Source organism: Oryctolagus cuniculus, chromosome 19 (assembly GCF_051225735.1).
Source record: "Oryctolagus cuniculus isolate XC-2025 breed Fujian yellow rabbit chromosome 19, ASM5122573v1, whole genome shotgun sequence".
Classification (NCBI taxonomy): Eukaryota; Metazoa; Chordata; class Mammalia; order Lagomorpha; family Leporidae; genus Oryctolagus; species Oryctolagus cuniculus.
The window spans coordinates 62,480,696-62,507,898 of record NC_142885.1 but is presented as its reverse complement, the minus strand read 5'-3'; the positions used below and the strand labels follow the sequence as shown (position 1 = coordinate 62,507,898).

Genomic DNA, 27,203 nt, shown 5'->3' with positions numbered 1-27,203 from the left:
CCCGGGTCTCTCCCAGCAGGAAGTGGAAGGCAGGTCCAGGCTGAGCACCTGGGGCTGGCTGGGCTCCAAGAGGAGCCCCTGGAAACTTTCCCAGAAGGCCTCACCGCACTAAACCCTGCCCAAACTCCGCCCCTTTTTATATTTAATTAGACACCACCCCCTACCACCTAAAGGGGCCCCTGGACAGGGAGCGCCTTCTGTTGGAGCCTCCTGGTGGGCAGATCTCCCCCCGGGGGGGGGGGGGGAGGTGCTCGCTCTCACTGTATCGGGGTTCTCACTTTGGCAGTTTCTAGCGAAAGCGGGGTACAGAGTACTTTATTCCCGCATCCTCTCAACCCTTTCTTCCTGACCTCTGCCCTCTCCTGGCTTTTGGTTCAGGGATCTTGTCTCGGTCCTCGCCCAGTCTCAGCCCAGCGGCAGCCACCTTGCCGGGGAGAATGCCCGTCGTGCACCTGCTCACGGCAGGTGGCGCATTTCTCGTGAGCCTGGCCCAGTGTCCTCGCACGACTGGGACAGGATGGCGGGAAGAATGATGACAAATGATGACAGCAGCTCCCACCCACGCCGGTCACGTGAGTGACCGAAATCTGCTGCGAAGGGGAGGCCAGTGACTCCCACTTTCCAGGAAGGGAAACTGAGGCCCAGAGACGGCCACTGGCCTTCCCAAGGCGGCAGAGCTGAGCCCAGAGCCCTCAGCTGAGGGGGCTTCCGTGTCCCCTGCTGGATGCGAAGCCCCCAGCCCCGGCCCTAGGCTGTGCTGAGGCCCAGCTGTGGATAACAGCCGCTGATGGACCGACCTGCCAAAGCGACCGTGACTAACTCGCTTCATCTCCACTGCGGGGCCAGCTGCCCGTGCGGGAGGCCTTGAGGGACTTGACCAGATCCCTGGCCACGCCCCCCCCCCCCAGCCTCGTCCCCTGCTGCTGTGTGAAAGGGAGTTGGGGTCAATCCCCGCCCCTTCATGGCTGTCCCAAGGCGGGAGGGCGTGGCTTTGCTGGGCCGAGCCTGGTCTCTTCACCACCTTCACGGGGTTAATAACCGGCATGGCGTGCTCAGTAAACACCAGCGTGCCACGCCGAGCACCAGGCAAACTGGACGGCACCCGTGTATCTCATGAAATCCTCCTGGCACCCGGGGGCAGCAGCTATTCGAATCCCCATTACAGACGAGAAGACTGAGCCCACGGGCGAGCCCGGGGGAGGCACAGTCAGAACTCAAAACCCAGTGTGCAGTGTGCAGTATACGCCAGAAGCCTCCTCGGAATAGCCGGCCCTACAGCCTCCAAGACACGGCCGTCAGCCTAGGAGCGCTTCTACGATTATGTGACCTATCCCTACCTCACACTGTAGACAAAAACCAGCTCCAAATGACACCACTTCCATCTTCAGCAGATTGCACACGGAAATATCCTTTAGATTTCCATGTTGGGAAAGATGACAAATTATGCACACACAGAGCTTCAGGACACTGAGTGGAAAATGGGGGGGGGGCATGCTGTGGTGTAGCAGGTTAATCCACCACCTGCGACGCTGGGACCTCCAGGTGGGCCGTTCTTAGCCGTGGACAAGCACGAATGCATGGAGAAGCCAAGACCCACCAGAGTCACACAGCGTGAGTATGGTTCTCTTTGCCGTGGTTTGAGCTGTAGCCACAAAATGACACATCGAAATCCTAACCCCTACCTGAAGACGCGCTCTTATTTAGAAACAAGGTTCAGTCTCTATGAGGTCACCCTGGAAGAGGGCCCCTACATCCTTGTGTCCTTGAATAAGAGGGGAGGGCACACGGGGGGCGATGCCCATGAAGACGGAGGCAGAGACCCGGGTGACGTACCCGCGAGCCGAGGACGCCCAGAGGCTGGGGAGGGGCGTGGACCAGGTCCCAGCCGGTGCACTTGGGGGCGCAGGCACCTGTCCACACTTGGGTTTCAGGCTTCCGGCCTCGGGGACCAGGAGAGAACATCCGGCTTGTGGTCATTTGTTACAGTGGTCCTAGTGATACGGGGGAAGCAGGCGGCACTCGGGTAGGAATACATGAGCTGGAAGATTTTCCCCTAACTTCCATGCAGCCCTGCACTGTCACTCCACCCACCTACCTGCCAATCCAGCACACCCAGCATCCCATGATGCACCCGGGGCCTTGTCTGGGACCAGGAAGGAGGAGCCGATGCCACAGAACTCCCACAAAGCCTCATGCCCAGACTCCACCCTATTTGCATACTCAATTAAGGGACCACCCCCTACCCCACAAAGGCTGTGGGCGTGGCCCTTCTGGCTTCCCAGGCTGTTGGTCCCTCCCCGCCCCCTCCCAGGCTCTGTCTTGGTGGGCAGCTCTCTGGCCCACTCAGGACGGTGCCTGTCCGTGTGGGGTGGCTGCACTCATGCGTGCGTGTGTATTCACTCTCTCACTTCAAATAAACGCTGCCCCCGCCTCTGCACCTCACGGGTGCTCTGCTTTCTTAACTGTACGGGGAAAAGAACTTGGAATAAACCCTGAGACACTCGTTGCCATTCCCAACACTGGGAAGCTCATAACCCTTTTCATGCAGTTAGTAGGCAGAAACTAAAGGAAAACACCCTTTCTAGGACGGAGGCGTGGTGAGGAGGTACAAAAAGTGAGCCGGGGCTCAGGGCCACAGGGACCCCAGGCGGGGACGGAACAGTGGGATGGGGACCTCGAGGTTGGATGAGGGTCTTTCTTAGGTACCTGGTGCCTACTGCGTGACCTACGGAACTGCAGCAGGGGCCAGCGTGGTGCATAGCAGGTTAGGTGCTGCCTGCCACACCAGCATCCCATAGGCGTGCCGGTTCGAGTCCCGGCTGCCCTGCTTCCAATCCAGCTCCCTGCTAATGGCCTGGGAAAGCAGCAGAAGATGCCCCAAGTGCTTGGGCCCCTGCACCCACGTGGGAGACCCAGATGAAGCTCCTGGCTCCTGGCTTTGGCCTGGCCCAGCCCCGGCCGTTGTGGCCATTTGCAGAGTGAAACACCACATGGAAGCGCTCTCTGTCTCTCCCTCTCTTTCAAATAAATCTTAACATACAATTAAATAAATAAAAAGGCTCCCTGCCCAGCGCCAGCTCATCACCTGCCCCTTGCGCGCCCGTGAACTTCCCTGGCTCCAGGCTGAGGCTACATTCCTGGCAGCCGGCACCCATCTCGGAGGCCCTCCCCACCCCACGCCGGCCGGCTGCACCCAGCACTCACACCTCGCACACACCATTCGCCAGTCCCTCCTCTCACTGACACCACGAGCCCCAGGAACGAAGCCCAGAGCCGACCCAGCCCCCACTCAACCGCAGCAATGCAGACGGACTTCCACAGGGGCTCCTGGGAGGGCTCTGTCGCAGACCCCCCGTGGGATGGGCCTGGGTCTCCTGCATCTGCCACTGTTCCCATCCCAGCTCTGTGATGACAAGTTGTATACTGTAACGCACTTGCCTCTTAAGAAGCAGATTTTAAAAGGAAGAGGCACCTTGTCACTGTCCCGAATGGAAAGGCAACACCTGGGGCGGTGCTGTGGCAGAGCAGGTTAAAGCCCTGGCCTGAAATGCCGGCATCCCATATGGGCGCCGGTTTGAGTCCCAGCTGCTCCACTTCCCATCCAGCTCTCTGCTGTGGCCTGGGAAAGCAGTGGAAAATGGCCCAAGGCCTTGGGCCCCTGAACCTGCGTGGGAGACCCGGAAGAAGCTCCTGGCTCCTGGCTTTGGATCGGTACAGCTCTGGCTGTTGCGGCCATCTGGGGAGTGAACCAGTGGATGGAAGACCTCTCTCTCTCTCTCTCTCTCTCTCTCTCTGTAACTCTTTCAAATAAATATTAAATCTTTAAAAAAAAAAAAAAAGGCAACACTTGCCATGAACAGGAGAAAACCGACGCACAAGCGCGCCAAACACAACGCCGGGACACTCCGGCTCCACAGCGCAGTCCTGGAGCCAGGAGGGCTGAGCCAGCCTGGGGAGCTGTGACAGCCACGTTAGCTGCCAGCGAGGTGGGAGGCGCTGCCCCCTGGAAAGAGCAGGGCGGGGCCTCCCAGCGGCCCCTGCTCAGCGCGTGCTCCTCGCCCTTCAGGGGGTTCCTCTCTGGCCCCAGGGTTCCTTTTGCTTTTAGGCCTGGAAATCCCTGGAGCAGACGCCTGGGGGCTGCGGCTGGGCTGCAGGGGGCTCCCCTAAGGCTGCCTGCGTCTGCTTCACCCCCCTCCCCCCACAAGCCCCTCCAGCACTGGGAGGGGGGGGAGTGGGCACAGGGCCAGGCTGGCACAGGGCAGGGCCGACTGGGGCCCCGGCAGGCCCGAGGGAGCAGGGGTGAGCTCATCCCCCGCCCTTAATTATCGTCTTGGCTAATGAGCAGCTGGGAACCTGCAGCCCAGCCCACAGGGAGGACCCTGGGGACCCTGGGCCAGATGTCACCCGGAGGCACCGGGAGGAAACTGCTCTGGGGGAAGGGACTTACACTTCCTGCCTCCTCCCAGCCAAGGATGACAGCGGGGCCGGGGCCGGGGCAGGCAGGACACTGGAGGGGCTCCAACCCCGGGCTGGGCACTGCTGTTCTGTGGCCTTCAGCAAACGACTCGGGCCCTCGCTGTGTTAGGTGTGGGGAACACTGCCCTGCCCTGGCCCTGCCTGGGGTGCTTGTGAGACTTGCAGACCCACAGCCAGGGTCTGCTCTACGGCACCCTCCCCGGGTGCACACGCACCCTGGGGTGCCTCGGCTCCTCTTCCGTAGAATGGGTGTGAAATGTCTGTCCAGTTCCCAGCAAATGCCACCGGTACAATTCACAGTAACTTAGCATTACTGGAACATTCTAGACAAGAGGGGCTCAGAGGGCTGCTGCAGGTCCCCCATTCTCAGCCCACCCCCGAGGTGGGTTTCGTGAGACCCACCCTGAAGACGAGGCACCCAAGGCTCTGGGGGTGCAGCAACGTGCCGGGGAAGTTCAAGTTCACCGCCCGACCCGTTCAACCCTAGCACTGACGGCACCAGCGAGTGGCCAGGAGGCCGTCCTCTGTGCCAAGCACTCGATGTGCTCACACCAGAGAAAACAGCACAGAGAGGTCAGGCTGCTTTTCCAAAGCCACACAGCATAAACGGCTGGACTCGAACCCTGCCAGTCCGCCAACTCCCATCACCACTTTCCCCCGAGAATCTGTTCCCCCAAGTGTCCCTGCCCGCCTGGCATCGCGACGCCAGCTCTGGCTCTGGGGTTCCAAGCCTGCCCTGCCCAGCTCTTACCACTAATGATGCTCTGCTGGCTGGAGGCTGGGACCGCAAAGGCCGCTGGAACTGGCTTTGTGGGAAGAACCTGTTTCCTGCCACTCTGGACTCCCAGGTGTGACGGACAGCCAGAGCGCGGGGCAGCCAGCCTGTGTGCCTGGCGCTCCTCTGCAGAAAAGACAGAGAATGGAGCAGACCCAACCCAGGGAAAAGCTCATCACCACCCCCAACTCCCAAGGCCCTCCCTTGCTCTGCCCCCCAAATGTTTAATTTCACAAGGGGCAGGAGAGATGGGGAGGTGGGGCGGGGGGGGGTTAGGAAAGCCCCTGCCAAGGAAGGGCCATTCAAGCTGAGATCAATGAAGTGGAGAAGTGGCACGGGCAGGAGCAAGTGGCATGGCAAAGGCACTGGGGCAGGAACAGCCTGGTGCTCTGACGGCGCGGGAGGAGAGCCCAGGCCGTGCAGGAGGGAGCCAGGGATGCCCGACGCCCTGGCCTGCAAGCTTCTGCCAGAGACAGGCAAAGAAGCTACCGGCGGACAAGCCGTCCAGCTCCCAGGAGCCCCAGGTCCACCAGCCCCTCTGGGCTCACCGGCCTTGCAGCACCCACCCCTCGAACGTTCGGCCTCACTGGCCACGGCGAGCGTCCACTTGCAGCGACCAGCTGCTATGCCCACACTAACTGGGGCCTCTCCCAGCCGGGGGCGCAGGCCTGGAACCAAACCCTGGGATCCCTCCGCACCTCGCAGCGGTAAGGTGGGCTAGCTCCGTGGGGGTCTGTCTTGAGCTAAGCGTACTCACTGGTAGGACAGGGCTGGGCATCTGGTGGGCAGGGCGCCTGACCACCGGGCTATTACGGTCAAAATAAGCAGGATGACACACTGTCAAGGGGGTGGAACTCTCTGGCTCCCGCTGCGCTGAGGCCTCCGGGGCAGCAGGCATGTGGCCGAGGTTTGATAAACCTTACGAATGAGTAAACGACCAGCTGGCTCCAGTCCCAAGCTCTTACCTGCCGGGCGCCTCAGTTTCCCCGTCGGTAAGCGCGCGGGAAGAGGACAGCCCGTGGGGCTGGGGTGAGGCTGGCGGAGGCACGGCGCTGACGGCGCGGCCCCAACCCACCAGCGCCCCCCGCCCCGCCCGCAGTCCCGCCAGCTGCGCGGAGCCCCCGCCCACGCCGGCCGCCCCGGCCCCGGCCCCGAGCGCACGTGACTCCGCCCCGGCCCGGCCCGCCCCGCCGTCCCAGCGCAGGCGCCTATTGGCCACGCCGGAGGTCCCCGCCCCCGTCCGGGGCGGAGCCTGAGGCGCCCCGCCCGCCGCAGAGCGGGGTTCCTGCGTCCCGACGGTGCGCGGCGGCCGGACCGGGCTGGCGGGCTGGCGGGCGGAGCCGGGCCCGCGGGGCTGCTGCGGGGCGACCGGGCCGGGGCTGCGGGCTGCGCCATGGTGAGCGGGGCCGGGCGGGCTGGGCGGTGCGCCAGGCGGGGGCTTGAGGGAGGGGAAGGGGCGGCCCCGGACGGGGTGGGGGCGCGCGCGCGCGCGGGCGCGCGGGGCGGCGGTGCCCCGGGCCTGGGTGGGAGGTGGTCTTCGCGGCGAGGGAGGGGCGGCCCGGGCCGGGGCGCGGCTGGCGGGAGGGAGGGTCTGTCTGTTCCGGGGGCCGCGCCCGCGGCGGGGGCTCTTTGTCCGCTGCGCTGCGGAGAGGTCGGGACAAAGGAGGCGGCGGGGGGCGGAGGCCGCCTCGCGGGGAGCGGTGCTCCAGCCCCCTGTGCACGCCCCCCGCCCAGGCCCGGGCCGGCCTCCGGGGCTCCCTGGGACACTTCGAGGATTTTCAAAATTGCTTCCAAGGCTTGGGTCCTGGCAGCCCCCAGCGCGGTCAGGCGGATTGCGGCGACGGAATCAGGCGGGAGTCAGGGGTCCGGGCGACGTCCGGCGCCTGGCGCGCGGGTGGGGAAACTGAGGCGGGCGCGGCTCCGTCGGCGGTGACGGCGTGGCGTGGGCAGGACTGGGTCTCGTGGCCGCCGACCCCCGCCCCAAGGCGGGCCGGCTCCAGCCGCCTCCAGCTGTCGCCCCCTCCCCAGCTGTCGCCCCCCCCGGCCGAGCCCCTGCGTCCCTGGCACCGGGCTTGCTGCTCCGTGCGGCGCGGGGACGCCGGCGGCCCCGCCAGGGTTAATGAGAGGGTGCGTGGAGCGCCTGGCACCCAGCCTGCTCGCCGCCCGCGCTCGCTGGCGTATAGGTGCTTGTCATCCTGAGTCCCGAGGGCGACCGCCCTGGGGTCAGCTGGTCCCAGGCCCCTCGGGCACCGGGGAGAGGAGCTGGGGGTGGGTGGGTGAAGACTGTGACAGTTTAGGGTCACGATTGGGAGCTGGAGTTCCGGCTGCAGGCCACCTGGGTGATTGGGTCTGTGCGCACCTACTTTTGAGCTGTGTGACCTTGGGTAGCTGACTTGACTTCTCTGAGCCTTAGCGCCTCCGTCTGCCACCCGCGGGGTGGTTTGGACGTGGGAAGGAGACATCTGCCCAAGGCATTAGTGCTGGCACACGGCGACTGCGCCAACTTTTCTCCAGCTTCCCCTGTTATTCCCAGAGTTGTTCAGCCTCTCAGGCGGCAGGTGATTCACAGGGCGGGGGCACGGGACTGGGGCCCGGGCCACAGGAGCCCCTGGCTGACCTTGGGACAGCCCCTGAGGTCTGCGGGCTCCAGCTTCCTCTTCTGCTGCGGGAAACCTGGGGCTTCCTCCGGGAGGGGCAGGGGTGAACCAGCACTGGCCCGAGAGCCACGGGGCTGCCCTGGGCTCCCCCTGCTTCTGATCCTGGCTCGTGGACAGCCGCGGCTGCGCGTGATGTGTCCTTGTGCCCAGTGCCACAGAGCCGGTGCGGCACAGGGCAGATCTTCCACCTGCGTCCTGGCGGTGACCCGCGGAGCCCTGGGCTCCCCGCAGCCCTGTTTTCCCAAGGGACCTGGGCAGGAGCCGCTCTGGTTTGTGAACGGGGACCCCTGGGGAGGCAGAGCCTGGTGGTTTGGCGGCCTTGGCAGGTGGCTTGTTAGGGCATGAGGGGCATGGCTCCTGGGGACAGTTCTGGAGGTGCGTGGTCCCCAGAGAGCCAGCAAGCCTCCTGGCTGCCTTGGTGAGCCCCGGGAGCTGCAGGCTGGTGCCCCGCTGAGCCCAGCAACCTGGTGATGTGCCCCAGTCAGCGACGACGAGGAGGAGGAGAGGAGGAGGCAGCGAGTCCCTGGGGAAGGGGCTGTTTGTGGCACCGGGCCTGGGCCCGCGCTCTGTGTCTTTCTGGTCCTGAGCACCCACTGCCCTCCTGTGGCACCCCACGGAGGCGTGGCTGGGGACATGCGACCTTAGAGGCCCCGGGCCCTTCCGCTCACTCACCCACCTCATAAGGTGGCCGGTGAGGCCAGGGGCTCCACACTGAGAAACTGAGGCCAGCCCGGAGCAGCTTGGTGGGGTCCCGACGTCACCCCGAGCGCGGGCAGGGCTCAGGGGGGAGAGGACTCGGGCCACCCAGCTGCTGGCTGTGCCCACTCGGCCTCCGACATGTGCGGTGGGTGAAGACTTAGTTGCAAGATCCCAAGTCAAGGCAGAGGGAGCGGGCCCCCGGCCCAGGTGGGGCAGGCCTGCAGGAAGGCAGGGGCCCGCTGGTGGGCAGTGCTGGGCTCGGGGTCACACGCAGCTCCCCTGGCTGCTCTGGGCTCTCATTGGCCTCCCCGGGCGTGGGAGACACGGGCAGGGAGCAGAGGGCTGCGGCCTGGGTGGCGGTCCAGCGGCTTAGGGCCGGGCCGGCCGGTGCTCACTGGGGCTGCTCTGCCTTGCTGCTGTCACCCCAGGGGACACGGCCTGCCCTGTGCTCCAGCCAGTCTCTGGTGGTGTCCGGGGTGCTGCTGGGACCCAGGGGTCGGGCGTGTGGAGTCGGAGGGGACAGGTGGTGTGGAGGTTATCCAGGTTTCCGGGGAACTGGTGGCCTTGGCTTTGAACGCCAGGCTTTGTCCTACAGAGGGAGCCTGTGAGCGGGTGCCGCAGAGCAGGTGCCCCTGGCTGGGGTCCGCCTGGCCCCCGGCCTTCGAAGGCCGCTCCGCTGGGTGGGGCCCTGCTTCTGGGTTCCCGTCTCCTGCTCTTTGTGCCTCAGTTTCCCCTTCCGCGAAGTGGAGCGGCTGGGGCAGCAGGGCTCCCCTAGGGCTGCTGGGCGGCCGCGTGCTTGTGGGTGAAGTGGCCGTGACAGCTCGGAGGCGGCCCACGTGGCCCATGGGCCGTCCTGGGGGCTTCGAGGGGGTCCCAGGAAAGGTCCAGCCGGACAAAGGGGCTGCCCTCAGCCACCTTCGGGCTCTGCTGCTCTGCCCTGCCCCCGGCGTCCGTGCACACAGCCGAGGCCTCCCACAGTCCACTGGCACCCGAACTTGGCCCGCTGCCCGGACTCCTGCTGGCCCCTGGCTTTCTGGAGTCTGCAAAGTGGGCGTGGGGACCCCCGATTGGGATTCCTGTGTGAGGAGGGTGTTCTGTGCTTCAACGCTGTACCCCGACTTGCAAACCTACTGTGTGCCGGCCAGGGCGGGGGGATGGTGCCCACCTCCTGTGGACTCGGCGTCCACTGCAGGAGGGAGATGGCAGCTGGGGAAAGGCACCGTGTGTGTGTGTGTGCTGGGAGGGAACTGCAGGGAGTAAAGTCGGGAGGGCAGCCTGTAAGAGGCGCCTTCTGACACAGGTGTGAAGAATGGGAAAGAGCCCGGGAGGAGCCCTGCAGGCAGGGGCGCAGCGCAGGGGCCCAAGGCGGAGCCGGCGTGGCAGGACCGGGCGTGCAGTAGCCAGAGAGGCGCTTGGTCTTGTCCCGAGGCCGGGGAGGGACAGGAGCAGAAGTTTGTAAAGATCAGTTCTCAGGGGGTAGTTGCAGGGTGAAGGAAGGAACAAACGTGCCCACACATGGGCGGGCGGAGGGGGCGCCCCGGGCCGGGGCCTGGTGCCCCTGCCTGCCTGGGAGCTGCAGACAAGGTTGTGTGGCCATCACGGCTCCCACAGTCTCCGCGTGGCCCCGGGACCACAGGTTTCCCTCTGGATCTGTGGGTCCCGCCTGGGCTCCGCAGCTGGCTTTGGCCCCCGGCTGCCCCTCCCTCCAGTGCCATTGTTCGAATTTCCCACTTCCTGTCCCCGAAACGCCCCCAGCCCCCAACACACACACTTCCCCTTCCGAATTGATACTGCCTTGTCTTCCTGTCCAGAGCCCCATGGGAGGGCAGGTGGGAGGGCAGGCGCCCCAGCAGGCCGCAGTGAGCTGAGGTCAAGGGGCAGGAACAGTGAGACAGTTCCCTGGAGGGGGAAGCCCTGTCCCGTGAGGCCGTGCCCTGAGGTGGGGGCGGGGGGTGAGCAGGAGCACCCCCGCGCGCTGACCTGGGCAGGTGGCCGTGCGTGTTCCAGGAGCTGGAGCTGCAACCCAGGCTGAGCCCTGCACACTGTGCTGCCCATCCCCCTCCCCACCGCACATGGCTCTGGGCGTGGGCTCAGAGGCCCCCAGGGTTGTGAACTGCCTGGTCAGTGGAGGGGGACACGCGTGGGGCGTGTCCCTGAAGACAGGGAGCCTGTTGAGTGGGACGTGCGGCTTGGTCCCTGCAGGGGGCAACGAAGTGGCAGACCGAGGGTCCGGGCCCCTCCTGCCAGGGCCTCCCTGCCGAGGTGGGCAGCACCGCCTGGCCCCCGGACAGGCGAGCCCGGCCTCAGAACCCCGGTCGAGTGAGGGTTGTTTCTAAGGCAGGCTGGCCTTGATCAAGGACGCAGCAGGTTCGGTCCCGTCACCGAGGGAGAGCCTTGGTCCAGGGCCTGCCTGCGCCGACATCAGTATTAAACGGAGGGAGAAAGCAGTGACCTCATCGCGCGCCTCCTGAGTGTGGCCTGCCGGGCCTGACCCTTTTATTTATTTATTTTAAGATTTATTTATTATTTGAAAGAGTTAGGGAGAGGGAGAGACACGGAGTGAGAAAGAGATCTTGCATCTCTCGTTCACTCCCCAAATGGTCACGACTAGGTCTGGGCCAGAGTGAAGCCGAGGGCCAGGAACTTCATCCGGGTCTCCCACATGGGTGCAGGGGCCCAAGCACTTGGGCCATCTGCTTCTGTTTTTTCCAGGCCATTAGCAGGGAGGTGGAGCAGCCGGGACTCGAACCGGTGCCCATATGGGATGCTGGCACTGCAGGCAGCAGCTTTACCCGCTACGCCACAGCGCGCCCCCGCCTTCTTGATAAGTAACTGGGTGTGCGAGGGGAGGAGGTGCAGGGACACCCAGGGGGCTGCCAGCTCCAGCAGCCGTGGGTGGCACCAGCGGCAAAGCCTTAGCCTCAGTGGGTGTCGCTGGCCACTGACGTGGGGTGTCGCCCACAGTGAGCCCTGGAGGATTGCTGGGGAGGCTGGTGTCGGGGCTCCTTGCTCCTCACGGGTGGCCCACAGCCTTGCTCCTGTCCCCATCAGCCCTGGGCACCGAAGCGGGTCTGGAGGTGGCAAGGTGGAGGGTGCTGTCTGGGGTGTGTGGCTGCAGGAGGCGGCCCCGTCCTGACTTCCTGGCAGGGGCTTGGCCCTGGGGGGCTCCCTTCCCGTCCGCACCTGAATCGGCCGATGCCGCAGCTCCTCGTGCTTGCTGCGCCCACCAGCAACGCTCCTCCCCCTGGCCCTCTCCTGCCCCACCCAGTTGGCAGCGCCCTGATGTCCCGCCCTGCCTTTGTGGTGGCCGCTGTGTTGCTGGACTGATGTTTACGTTGTGGCTCCCGCCCTAGACACAGCTCTGAGCTGGCAGGGGCAGGAGTGGTGGATCTCCCTTTCCGCCTTCGCATTGCTGTGGCGGCCGTGGCCGTGGCCGTGGCCGCAGCCGCAGTCTGACTCGAGGCCACTTCGCATCCCCGCCTGGGCTCCCCCGCTGGGCTGCCCAGCTCTCGGGCATCGCTGTCCTGTCCATAGCCTGCTTCCCGCAGGGGCTGATGTCACGTCCTTGCTTTCAAGTCCCTCCTCTCTGACCACCAGGAAGCCACTGGCTCTTCTCAGTCCCTGAGTGGCCCCTGAACACCTCTCAGGTCAGGGCCAGGCTTCTAGAACCTACACCTGCAGCCCGCGGGCCACGGGCCCTGCCAAGGCAACTGCAGGTGAGACTCAGAATTCGGTAAACCTGTAGCAGGCTCATTTTTAAGTCGACGGTTTCGCGTGGCCCGGTGACTGATGCGGTAAATATCCAAATGGCCCTTGGCAGAAAAGCAGCTCCCCACCCGTGCCTTAGACCAGAGCCGGAACAGCGCCCCAGGCTCCTGCAGCGCCTGGGCCCGTGGCTGCGAGGGTGACTAGCACGCCTGGCAGCAGAAGTGCTTAGGTAGTAAATGCAAACAAGACCGTGGCGCTTACCAGCGGACAGAGAAACAGCAGAGCCTGTTTGCGTCGCGCCCGCGAGGGTGGCACTGTGGGCTTTGAGAGCTGTCACAGACGGACCCCTGTGGCGTGCCAGCCCAAGTCTGTGACACACACACACACACACACACACACCCCAGCCCTCCACGGAATCCCTGGGGTAGCCTCATGTTGCTTTATCTTCCAGGACTCTCGTGTCCAGCCTGAGACCCAGCCTCGCTGAGCCGGCCGTCCCCAAGAGCTTCCTGCCAGGGAAGCCCCCAAGCACTGACCATGTCTATAATGGACCACAGCCCCACCACGGGCGTGGTCACTGTCATCGTCATCCTCATCGCCATCGCCGCCCTGGGGGCCCTGATCCTGGGCTGCTGGTGCTACCTGCGTCTGCAGCGCATCAGCCAGTCCGAGGATGAGGAGAGCATCGTGGGGGATGGCGAGACCAAGGAGCCCTTCCTGCTGGTGCAGTACTCTGCGAAGGGACAGTGCGTGGAGAGAAAGGCCAAGCTGATGACCCCCAACGGCCCGGAAGTGCACGGCTGACCGACGATGAGAGGCTCCTGGTCCAGTTTGCAGCCCGGCAAGAGGCGCCGGAAGGGGCGGAACCACATGGACGTGCTGCCGGCTGAGCGCAAGGGTTGACACCTGCTGGCATGGCCTCCGCGGGCTTGGTCATCGCATGCACTGACTCCCGGGGCCCAGCCGTCCTGGGCTCCCTGTCAGCCTCCAGGCGGGGCTGCCCATTGCAGGCAGTGGGCAGGCCTGACCTTGCTGGGGCTCACGGCCCCGTAGCGCTTTTGTTACTTGAATGTTGAGCTGAGCCTGTTTCTGACGGAGCTACTACTGTAACGCGTGAACTAACCAACCTGTGAACTGTACATAGTCCCTCCCCCCCCCCACAAGCTTAAGCCTCGCTGCTGCTTTTCAAAATTCCACATGGAGCACGCGGGACGGGTTTGACGAGGACTGCGGCAGTGACGAGTCAGGCCCGCCCAGGCCTGGGTGCGCTTGGTGGGGAGGGGGCCCTGAGGTGTACCCCGCGTGTGTGTACGGGACGTGACCAGCTGGGCAGCTCTGGCGACCCCTGCTTGATTAGGAAGGGATGATGGGACCGCACACGCCCCCTCCCCTGTTATGGTGGAGTTACTGCAAGGAAGCTACGCAGCCGCCTGGGAGCCGGTGACGGACAGGGAGTCCCGAGGGCTCCAGGCACCCTAGTAGCAGAGCGGTCTCTGCCCCCGCGGTCTTGAGCGTGCTGTGTGCTGCTTAGTGCCGGCTTCGCTGCAGTCACCCCGGCCCTCGTACAGCCCCAGGGCCCCGGGCCACTGCTCCAAGTCTGAAACCCAAGCGGCCCGCAGAGAGGGAAATTTTGTTTTCTGCTTTTGTATTGAGTACTTTCTGCACTGGAGGGGCGGGGAGGGTCTGTGAACTTCTCTCCTCTTCCCTTCGCAAGTCTGCTCCCTGCCCAGGGGTTCACTGTAGACTTCACTTCCCCAGGGGTTCTCTGTAGAAGGCTGACGCTCTCCCACCCCCCAGTCTGGCGCTGAAGGCACCGAGTGTCCACGGCAGCTCATCTCTCGTGTGCACATTCTTAGGAGCCACCAGACTGTTCCGGCCAGCCTGTGCCGTGCGCGTGGACGGTCCCCGCACGGGTTGGTGACCCCTCGCGTGCACTTCGCTGAGCTCACCCTTTGACTCTGAGTCCCACCGCTGTAAGCATGTTCTCAGCTGTCGCCATGACCACGCGATCGGCGTCCCCATCGAATAATAAGCCGGAGACCAGCCTGGCATGGCGGGCCCGGCCCCCCGTGGCACGCTGGCCCTTGGCACTTGAGCCACCTGCAAGCAGTGTGGGCAGGGAGCCCAGCACTCTGGCCTCCGGGCCAGGTGGCCCCTTCTCAGGCCCTCACCCAGGCCTCTGCTAGGAACCACGTCAGCCTGAATCTACTTTCTAGAACCCCGGGGGGGAGCTGCAGGAACTGCTCAGCGGCAGTGAACTTGAAGCAAGAGCCGGTGGCTGGTGAGGCTGTCAGAGCTGGGGGTAGTGAGGAGACGCCACAGGTGGGCTTCCTGGGAACCCTGGGGGGGAGGCCCTGCAGGCTGGGTGGGCAGATCACGTGGTGGTGGGGGGCCTAGGAGGGAGAACAGTTCCCAGGTTGCCAACTGGAAGATGGCTTTGCGATCAGAAAAGTGTTGGTTCGATCCGTCCCCCTTGGGTTTCACGACTTCGGGCTCGCTACCTCTGCTCACCGCAGCCGAGGCTGCTGCCGCGTGGGCTCGGGGACTGCACGTTCGGGGCCCCGAGCCTGACCCTGGAACTGACCACCGCCCAGTAAATCTGATTCTGGAATGATTAAAGGCCGCTTTGTCATCAGTCTCACTGTGGAGGTTTCTTAGCGCCCTCCCTGGTTGCCGGGAACATCCTGGCACTTGCATGGGGCTCCCGGGAGCGTGGTGGCGGCGCTGGGTGTGGATCAGGCGAGCCAGGGCCCTGGTGGGAGGGCTGTGGGCCAGCTGCAGTGTGCATTGTTTGTGTTATCAACAGCTACTTTAACAGACACCAGAGCCACACTCGCGTCACGACCTCTGAATTCTCGCACAGCCCAGCTGTTGCGTTCGAGTTTTGACTTGTCAAGAAGTTAACCTGTCATGCTTCCTCTCCTCCCTCACAGAGGCAGGGGTGGGGGTGGGGCGGGAGCCGACAGCCGCTGCACGGACTGGTCTTCAGACAGACCTCGCAGGGCACCGCGCCACTGCTGTCTCAGCGCGACCGCGTCTGTGGTCTGGGAGGGACGTCGCCCCTGTGGAACAAACTAAACGGCATTCAGTCTGATTTTGCAGACCACTGAGAAAATCTTTATTTACAATAAATTTCAGTGAAATTTGCATAAATATATTCCCAATGTTCAGTTTTCACCTCTGATTTCTTCATGTCATTTAAAAAAGTTACTCTGTCCTGTTCTCGTTACTCCTCTCGGACGCCAGCGTGGAGCTGACGTTGGGAGGTGGCGGGGGGGCGCCTGCGGGCTGGGGAGGGTCAGGGCCTTCCTGTGGCAGGGCAGCCGCGTCCTCCGCCCCGTCCTGGCCCTCCAGCTTCCTCTCCATGGTGGCCACCAGGATCTTGAGCCACGCGTTCTCAGCCAGCAGCGTCTCCGAGGCGTCGGCCAGCTCCTGGAGCTGCCGGGCCAGCGCGGCCAGCTCGCGGCTCTTCTGCTCGTGCAGGGCCTGCAGCTGCTGGCTGTGCCGCCGGAGCAGGCGGTGCTGCTGCTCCAGGGCCTGCTGCTCCCGCTGCAGTCTGTGCTCGTCCCGGCGGGCGCGCGACAGCTGCACCTCCACCTGCACCTGCGCCCGCTGCAGGCTGCCGATTTCCGCCCTCAGTTTCTGGATCTCTCTCTGCAGCTGGGAGATGTGCCCCTGTTGCAGTGCTGCCTCGCTCTGGACACAGTCCTTGGTAGGAGGGCTGGCCACGTCCTGGCTGGAGGAAGCGGGGGCCGAGTGGTGCAAGATGAACCTCAGCAGATTTGGAAGGGTGATGGGGAGGTCTTCGGGGTATTTCACGCTGAGGTCCTTCCTGGGGAGACAGGGGGAGGAGTCAGAGGTCAGAGTCTGCCGACACACCCTGCCCCGACCTCAGCTCTCCCAGGAGTCGGGCCATCCGCTGATGACCACGAAAAGGAAGATGCTGCCTTGGCAGAGAACTGCCCCACCGAGCTGCGGACAAGGCCCTGCGCGTGTCCTGCGACCACGGTGGCTCCTACTTCCCTAAGGACGGAGCTGCTTCTGGACACAGCATTTCGGGAGAGAGGGGCTCCCAGGCCTACGGACACCAGCATTGTGTGAGCAGGACCCTCTATGCCCTGGGAGGCCCCATGGCCATGTCAGGAAGGGTGTCCTGGGGCAAGACTTGTCCACGACACTCATGACCATAGACAGTGCAGGGCGAAAAGAAAAAAAACCCGACACACTGCCCGTCGTTAGTAAGCATTTACTCACACTGTGGGGCCCTGGGCAGCGTGATCTGGCCGCAGCCCAACCAAGGCGCTCTGCGGAGTTAAGGCTGCTGCCCTGGGGACGCAGCAAGGTGGCGTCCGAGGGTCCCCCACCCCAGACTTGTTCCAAGTCCTTTTAGAACTGGTCGTTCAGTCGTCTGTCAGCCAGTGCGTCTCACAGATGTACGTATGGGTGCGGGCAGCATCTGGCCACTGGTGTGTGTTTCTGTGTGAGCTGGGCCAGTGTGCACGTGTGAGCCAGCCAGGACCACCGAGGCACAGGTCAGGAAGAACACCTCTGTGCCTCCTGCCACCTGCCACTGCCACCAGTGCTTCTCCGCAGGCCAGGAGTCCCGGCCCGTAAATGGGGACCTCCTGCTGAAGGGAGTGCTTTTCCAGAACTCCACTGTTCGTGGGAAGCCACTAGTTACCAGCTCAACTCCCTCTGCACACACAAAGCCAGAGGCCAGACACCCAAAACCCACCGAAGAGGTTCCAGTCCTGAGTAGCCCTTTTCCGACCAAATCACAAAGAAGTAAAAGTCAGGTTTTGGGGGCTGGCGTTGTGCGCAGCGGGTTAAGCCGCCACCCGCGACGCCAGCATCCCACATAAGAGCACCAGTTTGAATCCAGCACCCTACTCCTGCCTGGGGAGGCAGTGGATGATGGCCCAAGCGTGGGAGACCTGAATGGAGACGTGGACAGGACGAGAACAGTGCGGAGTGAGTCTCCAGTGGGCACGCTAGAAGGCACTCCACCGTTTCTAAGTTGCAAGAACACAGTCGCAACCAACTTTCCAGAAGAGGAGTCATTTTGAAAGTGTGGCGTTAAAAAGTCCCACTGCTGGGGGCTGGCACTTAGCCTAGCAATTAAGACACCGGTGAGGGTGCCTACATCCCACATCAAAGTGCGTGGGTTCAATTCCCAGTTCCGGCTCCTGACTCTGGCTTCCTGTTAATGTGCACCCTGGGAGGCAGCAGGGTAACTGGGTCCCTGCCACCCACGTGAGAGCCTGGGTCCCAGCTCAGCCTCAGAACAAAGGCCCCTCTGTCTCTGGAGCCTCCTGTGGCCGAGGGAGGGGCTGTCGCAGAGCCCGCTGGGCGACTGTGCTGCAGTGTCCCCCAGAGCCTGACGCTGGCCTCTGGCTGGGAGCAGTGACTCCAGCGCCCCCGCCCCCCGCCGCGGTGGAGGACAGGCTCCTGCGGGCTCTTCGGGTGGAACCTGTGCCGTAAACAACCTGCAGGACGTCAAGAACCTCCAGGCCCCTGCGAGGCGCCCGCAGTCCCACGCCAGGGCCCTGACCTCCTCCCTTGCGCACATGCGTTCACCCGGTGCACGCACAAGTCTGTGCTTTATCTCAGTGCCTGTCTAACTTTATGGTCTCCGCACTAAAAATAGCGCACGCAGGCGAGCTGTGAGAAAGGTCTCGTCACATGTGATCAAGCGGCCGTTCTCGCTTCCTCTTTCGCGAGCTGTCAGCTCCCGCCATTTGCCCGTTTAGATTTCCGAGTAAACCCAACGCTGACTGCGGGCCAGCTAAGGCCGTGCTCGCCTCACTTCTGATTATGACTGACTGTCAGGGATGAGAGAACCCCCATCCCCAGGCGGCGAGGCTCTGGTTCACTGAGTGCTGTCCGTTCACACGCACTGGACGTCTTCCATGCTCCGTGTTCCCCTTCCTGACCTTGCCCACTCATGGGCGCTGAGAGGCTGCAGGGCCGCCGGCAGCGCGTCTCCAGCGTCTGCGGGCTGGCTCCCCCTGCAGCGTCAGCGGGAGTCGCTCCACGTGCCACGCCGCACCCTGCTCTGCCTGGGTTCTCTCCATCTCAGTGCGCATGCATTGCCCACTTGCCAAGAGCCTCTATGCAGAGGCACGTGCTGGGTGCTGGAACGCGAACACTTCTTTGAGCAATGTTTGCAATTCAGAAACTACATGTCATTAAACTGCCTGCCCGGCTGCTGTCCCACACAGAGGAAGCTACTGCGTCACCGTCCATGCGTGCCTGTACGCAGCAGTTTAGACACTTCTGAGCAGGACAAAGGCTCACGGCGAGGCAGCCAGCGGCACGGGTGAGTCACGCTGCTTCCAGTGTGCGCTCGGACAAGACCCCACCCCCACAGCCAGAACTCCAGCAAAGCTGCTCTGAGACAATGGGCAAAACCCGAGGAACTGGCCCAGCAGATCCAGGAAGCTCTCTGGGAGGATCAGGACACGTGGAGCAGCGGCGGGGAGGGCCAGTAAAAGGCAGCAGTGGCTTCAGGTCACCCCCGCCACATGTGCCAGTCGCAGGGGGGCCTCCCGAGGGATCCTGCAGAGAGGGCCAGAGCCCAGGGGTCTCCAGGACTCATCCTAACTACCACAGGGGGTCTGTGCAAAGACAGCAGGCCTTAAAGGGCCAGGAGTTCCTTTCCTTTCCTGCCTCAACACTGGCATCCATCTCCACCAACTAGGAAGTCCACTGCCCCATTGCCAGCATCCAATCCATGTTTGTTGGGGCCACCGGGGAAGCTGGTGGAGTAAGGGGCCCTGGCATATCAATGTGAAAAGGTCAAGGTGACAGTGGACGTACCGAGGCCTCATTTTGCCCCTAGGATAGAGACGCGGGCTGCTGGGAGGGCCAGACGGTGAATGCTGTGTGGACGTAGGGCAGCTGGGCTCAGCAATTAGCTCTCGCCTTGCCCGACACGAACATGGGCTCTCCCCTGTCAAACTCGGGTGCTCCCACAGGCTGTGAGAGCTAAGGGATTTTGATGGCCACACTCACAATTGTGTACAAAACAAAGAAGAGAAGAGCCAACTTGTTAAAAAGGGAGCAGGTGCGTGGCGTTCTGACACTGCCCTCCTTCTGCCCGTGGTCTCCAACGGCACGTGCTCTGAACAAACCCTTCAGTCCCAGTGAACGGCCTACACCTTAAGCTCACTTTACTGTCAGCCTTCAACAACAGACTCCCACCTGCCCAATATTGAAAAAAAGTCAGCAGTACCTGTTGCAGGGGAAAAACAAGACAGTAGGAAGACGATCAACCATGAATTCCCAAGGAAGGTCATTCTGCGACACGTCGATCCTGGGGGAGACAGGCAGAGAGCAGAAAATGTCAGAGCGCGGCCCCGCAGGCTGCAACTTGACACAGCCACTCAAATGCTGCAGGCACTGGTGCACTCCCGCTCCCCGCAGCGGCCCAGCCCTCCTCCACGACGGCACTGCCTGCTGGCAGTCGGGTACTCGGCTTCCAGGAACCGCAGCTGTCCCGGAGCTAAGATCATACCCTGAACGTGAAAACAGCTTTCCCGAAAGGCCTCACTGACACCAAAGGAGCAGCTCACACACGGCACTGGCCAGATCCGTTAACCCCTGAATGAGCTCCGGCGAAGGGGGACTATCGAGCACCTCTGCAAAGGGGACGCTGCACCTCTTCTCTGCACCCGGGTCTCAGCAGGCCTCGGATCAGCCTTCCAATGCAGGAAATGCATGAGCTGCACTCGTGTGCGAGCTGCCTGCAGTGTGCAGCCGGCGCGGAGCCGACAGCATCCATGAGGCAGGCGCTGCACATGGAGCAGAAGGTAGGGATGACCTGACAGGAGTTTTCACAAAGTTGAGGGCTGAGGGCTGAGGGGAGGAGGAGATCAGGGCCCTGCATTCACCCAAAAGGATGACATTTACTTTGTAAAGAAATGGCGTAATCAGGAGCCGGTGTTCAGCCCACTGGGTGACACCCATGCTCCACACAGTGCCTGGGTGCCATTCCCAACCCCGGCTCCTGACTTCAGTTTCCTCTTAATGCAGACTCTGGGAGGCAGCATGAGGGCCCAAGTGATTGGGTTTCTGCCACCCACCCATGTGGGAGACCTTGATTGAGTTTCTAGCTCCCAGCCTCAGATCTGGCTCAGTACTGAATGTTATGGGCTTTTGGGGAGTGAACCAGCAGATGGGGGAGCTCTTTGTCTCTGCCTCTCAAACAATGACAACGATTTTACAACAACTTCACTAAGAACGGGACTCCTGCCGCTGCCATGTCAGGCACCTGAAACATGAGAGTCTCATGCTTTAAACAGGTGCTGTCAGACACTACAAAAACATTCTGTAATCAAACTTTTTCTTGATTTTCATTTCTGAGGAAGAGAAACTATAAAATTAAAAGAAAAACTTTGAGGGCTGGCGCTGTGGCATAGCTGGTAAAGCCACTGCCTGCAGTCCCATATGGGTGCTGGTTCAAGTCCCAGCTGCTCCACTTTCGATCCAGTTCTTTGCTATGGCCTGGGAAAGCAGTGGGAGACGGCCCCAATGGTTGAGCCCCTGCACCCGTGTGGGAGACCTGGGCCCCTCCCACCCCCATGGAAGACCTGGCTGGAGTTCCAGGCCTTGCCCTGGCATTGTGGCCATTTGAAGAGTGAACTAGTGGATGGAAGATCTCTTTCTCTGTCTTTCCCTCTTTGTCACTCTGCCTTCCAAACAAGTAAAAATAAATTAAGACGAAAAAAAACCTTTTGGCCGAGAAAGGGGCTGGCTTTCCTGGCCCAAGGTGTTAAGCTCGCAGCATCCCTGTGAGTGCATTTGAGTCTGGCTGCTCCACTTCCAACCCAGTTCCCTGTTAATGTACCTGGTAACACAACCAAAGATGGCCTGAGTGCGTGGGCCCCTGCACCCACATGGGTGGAGTTACTGGCTCCTGGCTTTGGCCTGGCCTAGCCCTGAGCCTTTCGGCCATTTGGTGAGTTAGCCAGCAAATGAAAGATCCTTCTCTAACTCTGTCTTTTTTTTTTTTTTTTTTTTTTTGACAGGCAGAGTGGACAGTGAGAGAGACAGAGAGAAAGGTCTTCCTATCTGGTTCACCCTCCGATGGCTGCTGCGGCCAGCGCTGATCCGAAGCCAGGAGCCAGGTGCTTCTCCTGGTCTCCCATGGGGTGCAGGGCCCAAGCACTTGGGCCATCCTCCACTGCACTCCCTGGCCACAGCAGAGAGCTGGCCTGGAAGAGGGGCAACCGGGACAGAATCCAGTGTCCCGACCGGGACTAGAACCCGGTGTGCTGGCGCCGCAAGGCGGAGGATTAGCCTAGTGAGCTGCGGCGCCGGCCCTGCTATTTCCTTAACTTCCCAAAGTGAAATGAACTGGGTAAGAAACAATTTCTTGCAAAGGTTGCCAAAATGCTTTCCAAAAGGGTTACACCAATTTATTCATTCCATTAGCTACATCCGACTGTGCCAACTGCATTTTATCAGCACAAGACTGTCACTTAAGAGCATTTATTAACTTAATAAGTGTAACTGACACTTTGTTAGCATTTTAATTTATACTTATTCAGTTATAATTTCCCCACTTGCTCATCTACTCTGCCCTCTTACACAGCCGTGTTCGCACTGGCAGCCCTCAAACTGTTCTCAGTCGTGAACACCTGACTCGGAATCCCGGGCCCTCGTCTGTAGGCTGTGTGACTCCCAGCAAGTCACCTAACCGTTCTGTGCCTGTTTCCTCCTCAACCCCTCGTGGTAACCATGCGAGCTTCACTCAGTCCTGAGTTTTGGAGGATGAGGTCAGGTAATCCGTACTGAAAACCCCTCCCCTCAGCAGGGCATCTCCCACGTGGCTCTGTCATTACTCAGACCACATGTAACAAGTGCACAACATACCGATGGCCCCCCTGGAGCCTCTGTCTTACTTGTTTTCACTGCGCATGCTTCTAATGGAACCTGCTCATCTTTCTTTCATTATTTTTCCAACTGCTTCTACTTTGGAAAGTTTCCATCTCTCAAAGGAACCAGCAAATCTAACATTCTCGCGCGCGTTTCCCTGTGATTCGACCTTTTATGTTTAACTCGAGTGTATCTGCAGTGTTTGGGAGGAAGGGAAGACGACATAGCTCAAACCATTCCCCTCACAAAACGGCTTACTACCTCATCTAAACACTATGCCTGAGCCCTCTGCCCCTCCCTCTCCATTTTTAATTAAAGTGTGTTATTTACTCAAGAGCCCACATACGGTAGCTGTGGGATAACAAACTGGAGCACATGGTTACAACCAGCTCTTCCTCTTAATTCCACAAAGAGGAGGGAGATCTGCACTCAGTCCCTGTTAAGACTGACAGATTTAGGGCACCCTTTCCGTGGGATTCCAAGGAGCCGGCCCCTTGAGGGCACGCTGGGGACCAGGTCAGCACTGTTCCCACCAGTCTCGTGGAAGAACACGAAGCATTCACCAGAACAGGTCGCTTTCAATGAGTGTACAGGGTACACTCGTGCGGGGGAACCGAAGACAAGCACAGCGCCCGGAGCCACGACAGCAGGCTTCCTTACCTGGCCACAGTGAACGTGTCCACTGGCAGGAGCCGAGCGAGCTGGATGAAGACGTGATTGAGGGATGGACAGAAGCCGCACCACGGCGCGTAGTAAAGCAGCAAGACGTCCTGCGGGAAGGGGGAGAGGCTCGCGACTTACACCCGGAAACGGCCGCCTCCTCATCTGACTGCGCCGAGGATCCAGCAGGCATTCCGCACAGGCTGCTGCCCGTGCAGAAGTCAGGGACCAAAATTCCACCTTCACATCTCTCCGACTACGTGCTTTCGAAGGGCCTCCTGAGTCAGCAGCCAACTACGTAATGCCTGCGTGTTCTCCAGTCGGGCTGCCACACGGTGAACCTTCCGGACACCGGTGACCAACCACTCACCCCAACAGTGGCAGCCGCGGAGGGGGACAGGCAGAGGTGGCTGGATTTCTGCCGCTCTTCTGAGACAGCCTACCTGTTTGCGAAGGACCACTTCCCAAAAGGTATCAGTTGTCACTTCAGTGATTAAATGCTGAGAAGGGAACTGGGCAGAGTCACTTCCGATGAGATGCCTTTTCAAGGGACTGTAGAGAACGCTGAAGTTTTGTATAAAAGACTCTAAAAATAAAGAGAAAATGAGATCAGCTCTTCTCCAGGTACAAGGAGTAGCTGGCCTACTTGAGACTCCACGCTGCAACACCTGGGAGGACTTGCGGGGCCCGCATTTCTAACACTTCACCTCGAAGCAAAGCCTTGGACAGAGCTGTGCAGGGGCCAGGGGAAGCTCGGCCAGTGCTCACTCGGGGATGGAGGACCAGAACACCTTGCAGCTCGGGCCACACTAGGGCTGTATCCCACTCCCTTCTTAAAGGGATGGTCCACGAGCACACCCCGACCGAGACCCCTTACCATCATCACAGGCGACGGCCTCTTCCGGAGGACTGGCCTGCAATACGGGGCCGCCCCGCCTGTCTGCAAGTGGGGGTGGGTGGGGGACGGGGGCGGGGGCGGGGGCGGGGGGGGGGCGCGGACGTGTTTCATGCTCACTGATTCCAGGACAAGGGCCTATGTTTCGTTTCCTTTATTAATGTTCTTCAAGTTTCTTTTGTAAAAGGTTAAGAAAAGTTAAACTCAACTCCGTGTAGTGGAAAAGTCCACAGACAGAGTCACATGTCACCGAAAAGCTACCGGAGCCCAGCCGTGCTCCCAGAGGCCGCTGTCTGAATTCGGGGCTCTTTGCTCTTCTGAGGCGGCACTAATGCAAATGTTTCTTTTTCTCTCTGCTCACTCCCTCCCTTTGTGGCCCTAATGGACAGGAAGCGTTCTGCAGAGGGAGGAGGAAGTGAAGGTGTCACGTGAATACTACAGAGACTTCATTATCCGAGTCTGAGTAGCACGCGCTTGGCTACGTTTTTGAAACAGAAAGCCAAGAATTAGTTCCTAACCTGAATAAAACCTCAATTCTGAAACCGACCTAGAGACATGACTTATTGATACCAACAATGACAGATCTTTTTATTTTTATTTTTTATCAGAGTCCCTAAAAGTTCTGTCCCCAACTGCAGGACAAAGAACGGCTGAGCTGTACGTGTCAGAATGGGCACCAAGAGGAAAGAAATCTGAAAAGGGTCCCCTTCAGATCAGCACACCGTGAACGTATCCAATGCTGGAGTGTTACTGAACAGAATCTAGGAAAATCCAGTAACTGCTGAGGTAAAAAGGACATGCTTGCCCCATTCCAAGAAAACCCAGTACACAAACGTGCCTTCAGAAAACATGAACTGGGAGTAATAAAGTGCTGGCCACAGGGGTCTCTTAAACACTGAGGGGTCCCCAAATTTGTACTGCCTGCTCTGACACAGAGAAGCCCACAGACGGGTCTAAGCGAGAAGCCGGCTGCACCTGCGCCCAAAGAGGAACCAGGACGGCCAGAGGAACGGTGCTGGGCTCTGCCTCGGCCACTGCTCTACACCCTGGGCAACTTGGAAACAGTTTCCTTTCCAGCCAAACTCCTCCGCCTCCATCTGGCACACGCTGACTCTCCTGCGTCTCCACCGAGGCTGAACTAACAAGGCTTTTGAGTTCTGCTTCCTTGAGTGCACGTCCAGGACGTCAGCACAGTCCTGGGAACCGGACGGTGTGGGTCAGTTCACGGCCACTGCTAAGCCTCAGGGGCAAGCTGCCGGGCGCTTTCCCAGAATGGAGCCTTCACCCCCACCTCCGGAGTGGCTGCTGCTGGTTTGTAACCTGACACTTGGGTCTCAGCAGCATTCTGCAACAGGGGGAGACGGCAGCAGGACAGATGCGGTCTGGGGTCTTCATGCTCACAATATTCAACCAGGAGACAGAGAGGAAGCAAGGCTGCTGTCCCAGCGCATTTAGAACGCAGCTCCGTGTCAGCGCCCCTGTTCACCAGCCCCCAGATACTGCACCAGACGTGCCTGGCTCTCCACCTCCCTGCCCATTAAAATAGCCAAGTCCCCGCCCACAGCTGCTGCCTCTACCTCAGAAAGGGTAGAAACCGCCAGTCTAGAAAGCTGAGCCCTTATCCCCATAGGCTACAAAATTTATATGAAATTTGGGATTTGAAGTTGCTGCTCCATTTGATTAACAAAATTAGCCTCCTGTAAAACTGTGAAAATTTAAATGAGCTACAGGGGGCCACTGTTGTGGCTCCAGCTGAGGATGCCTCGCTGCCCTGCACTTCCAATCCGGCTTCCTTCTGTGCCTGGGAGGCCGTGGCCGATGGTCCAAGAAGTTGGGCCCTTGCCACACACACGGGAGACTCTGATGGAGCTCCTCGCTTCAGTCTGGCCCAGTCCCAGCTGTTGTGGGCATGTAGGGAGTGAACCAGCAGATGGAAGATCTCTCTCTCTCTGTCTCTTTTTCTATCTCTGTCTCTCTGCCTTTCAAATTCTAAACAAACAAATATAAAAGTAAAGTGATCTGTAGGGAATGGGCATTTTACCCAGTGGTTAAGACGCTTGCATCCACAAGGAGTGCCTGGGTTCCGTTCCTGGTTCCAGCTCCTAATTCCAGCTTCCTGCCAATGCAGGCCCTGGGAGGCAGTGGTAATGGCTCAAGTGACTGGGTTCTTAGCGGGAGACTCAGATTGCATTCCTGGCTCCGGCTCCGGCGCCAGCCCCAGCCACTGTGGGCCTCTGGGTGGCGAGCCAGTACACGGGAGCTTTCTCTCCCTCCCTCTCCTTTCTCTGAGTGTGTCTCTGCTTCTCAAACTGAGGAAAGCAAGCAAACAAAAGCCTGCTTCCGTGGTGACATCACTCGGCAACCCATTCATCAGTTACCTCTCTGCAGTTAAGCACAAGGCACTATGCCTGGGAAAGAGACCGCCTACAGTACCTAGCGTGAACTTCACAAGAGCTTGCTTTGGATCCAAGACATAGTGAGACTCTTCTTTCACATCCACAATCGTGGCGAATTCCTTCACCCGAGAGGAGCTCGGGGCACCCAGTCTCTCTGCGTACAACCAAAACAAGTTTGAATCCAGCAAGTAGATGTTGAGGGTCTTGTTGGTTCTGCAGCTCAGGCCTGTGAAGTCTGTGCCCGGCGAGTCCACGTCAGGCAAGCGATACCTGCTCTCCTCAATGTGAGGAACGGCGCTCGGGACGTCGCCCTCACACTTCTCCTCCACGGAAGAAAATGCAAGGGCCGGGGTGTCAAGGACACCATCTTGTTCCGAATCAATGAAGCCTGCCACGCCCCTGTGGATGGTCCTGCAACATGCAGTGTAGTAGCTGAAAGGGCTGTAGGAAGTTAAAAAGTTGCTGCACTCGATGCTGTCCGACGCCACGTGGTAAAAGGCCTGCTCCTTGAGGTAGAACGAATCCAGAGCCGCCGCCATCTCGAAGAAGCTGCACTGCGGCACGCTGACCGAGCTGGGCCTCACGCCCCCGGCGCTCTGGTTGACGCACAGCTCGCAGATGTTGTGGGTCCTGGACAAGGCGTGTCCCGGGGGCAGCACCACAGTGTTGCAGCAGGGGGCCGCCGCCATCAGCGGGGGGTCTGCGAGGGGGGCCTGCGGCGCAGAAGACAGGGACTCCAACACGGGGGCATCCACCCGCCGCAGGTGCTGAAGGAGGCGCTGCACCACGTGGTCCCCACGGCAGTTGTTGTACTCCAAGGCCACTTCGGTGATCTGCAACACAGGGGAGAGCCAGTGAGCGGCACCGGGAAGCATCCTGGTCTGTCGGCACAGAGATCAGGCAGCAGGATGCCTCACCCTACAGCCCACCGCGATTCACAACCCATCGCTCCACGAACAAGCGAGGGAGGAAAGGGTCAAGAACGGACTGGGAGGATGTGGGTGCAGGTGGCCCACGAGCTAGCAACAGAGCCTGAACCCTCACCTCTGGTCAGTGCC

The 27,203-nt window shown here is 61.0% G+C and overlaps 3 protein-coding genes across 10 annotated transcripts in view; 1 reads left to right on the top strand and 2 right to left on the bottom strand.

Moving 5' to 3' along the window:
• The window catches only part of LITAF (lipopolysaccharide induced TNF factor), an 86,454-nt gene extending 80,096 nt beyond the window's left edge, over positions 1–6,358 (bottom strand). The window contains exons 1-2 of the mRNA XM_051847447.3: positions 6,217–6,358; positions 5,228–5,377 (exon numbers count right to left, since the gene is read on the bottom strand). The gene's annotated coding sequence lies outside the window, so the exon portion shown is untranslated. The remainder of the gene's footprint in view (positions 1–5,227; positions 5,378–6,216) is intronic.
• A 149-nt stretch (positions 6,359–6,507) lies between these two features.
• SNN (stannin) lies at positions 6,508–14,953 on the top strand. Its single transcript, XM_051847449.3, has 2 exons — positions 6,508–6,647; positions 12,767–14,953. The coding sequence occupies exon 2, from the start codon at positions 12,853–12,855 to the stop codon at positions 13,117–13,119; it is 267 nt and encodes an 88-aa protein (XP_051703409.1). The 5' UTR covers positions 6,508–6,647; positions 12,767–12,852; the 3' UTR covers positions 13,120–14,953.
• A 456-nt stretch (positions 14,954–15,409) lies between these two features.
• TXNDC11 (thioredoxin domain containing 11) overlaps positions 15,410–27,203 on the bottom strand; it is a 64,696-nt gene continuing 52,902 nt past the window's right edge. For 7 of the 8 annotated variants that reach the window (XM_089321678.1, XM_002711753.6, XM_070064993.2 and 4 more), the window contains 5 exons: positions 26,183–26,978; positions 23,298–23,440; positions 22,855–22,964; positions 19,550–19,630; positions 15,410–16,147 (listed from right to left, as the gene is read on the bottom strand). In XM_089321678.1, coding sequence (XP_089177804.1) covers positions 15,523–16,147; positions 19,550–19,630; positions 22,855–22,964; positions 23,298–23,440; positions 26,183–26,978 — 1,755 coding nt within the window. In that variant the 3' untranslated portion in view covers positions 15,410–15,522. Of the gene's footprint in view, positions 16,148–19,549; positions 19,631–22,854; positions 22,965–23,297; positions 23,441–25,790; positions 26,979–27,203 lie in introns of all 8 variants that reach the window. The other variant, XR_016226223.1, reaches the window with a different exon arrangement.

Excerpts from the sequence above, each read along its gene's own strand:
- SNN (XM_051847449.3), top strand. The coding sequence starts at position 12,853 with ATGTCTATAATGGACCACAGCCCCACCACGGGCGTGGTCACTGTCATC.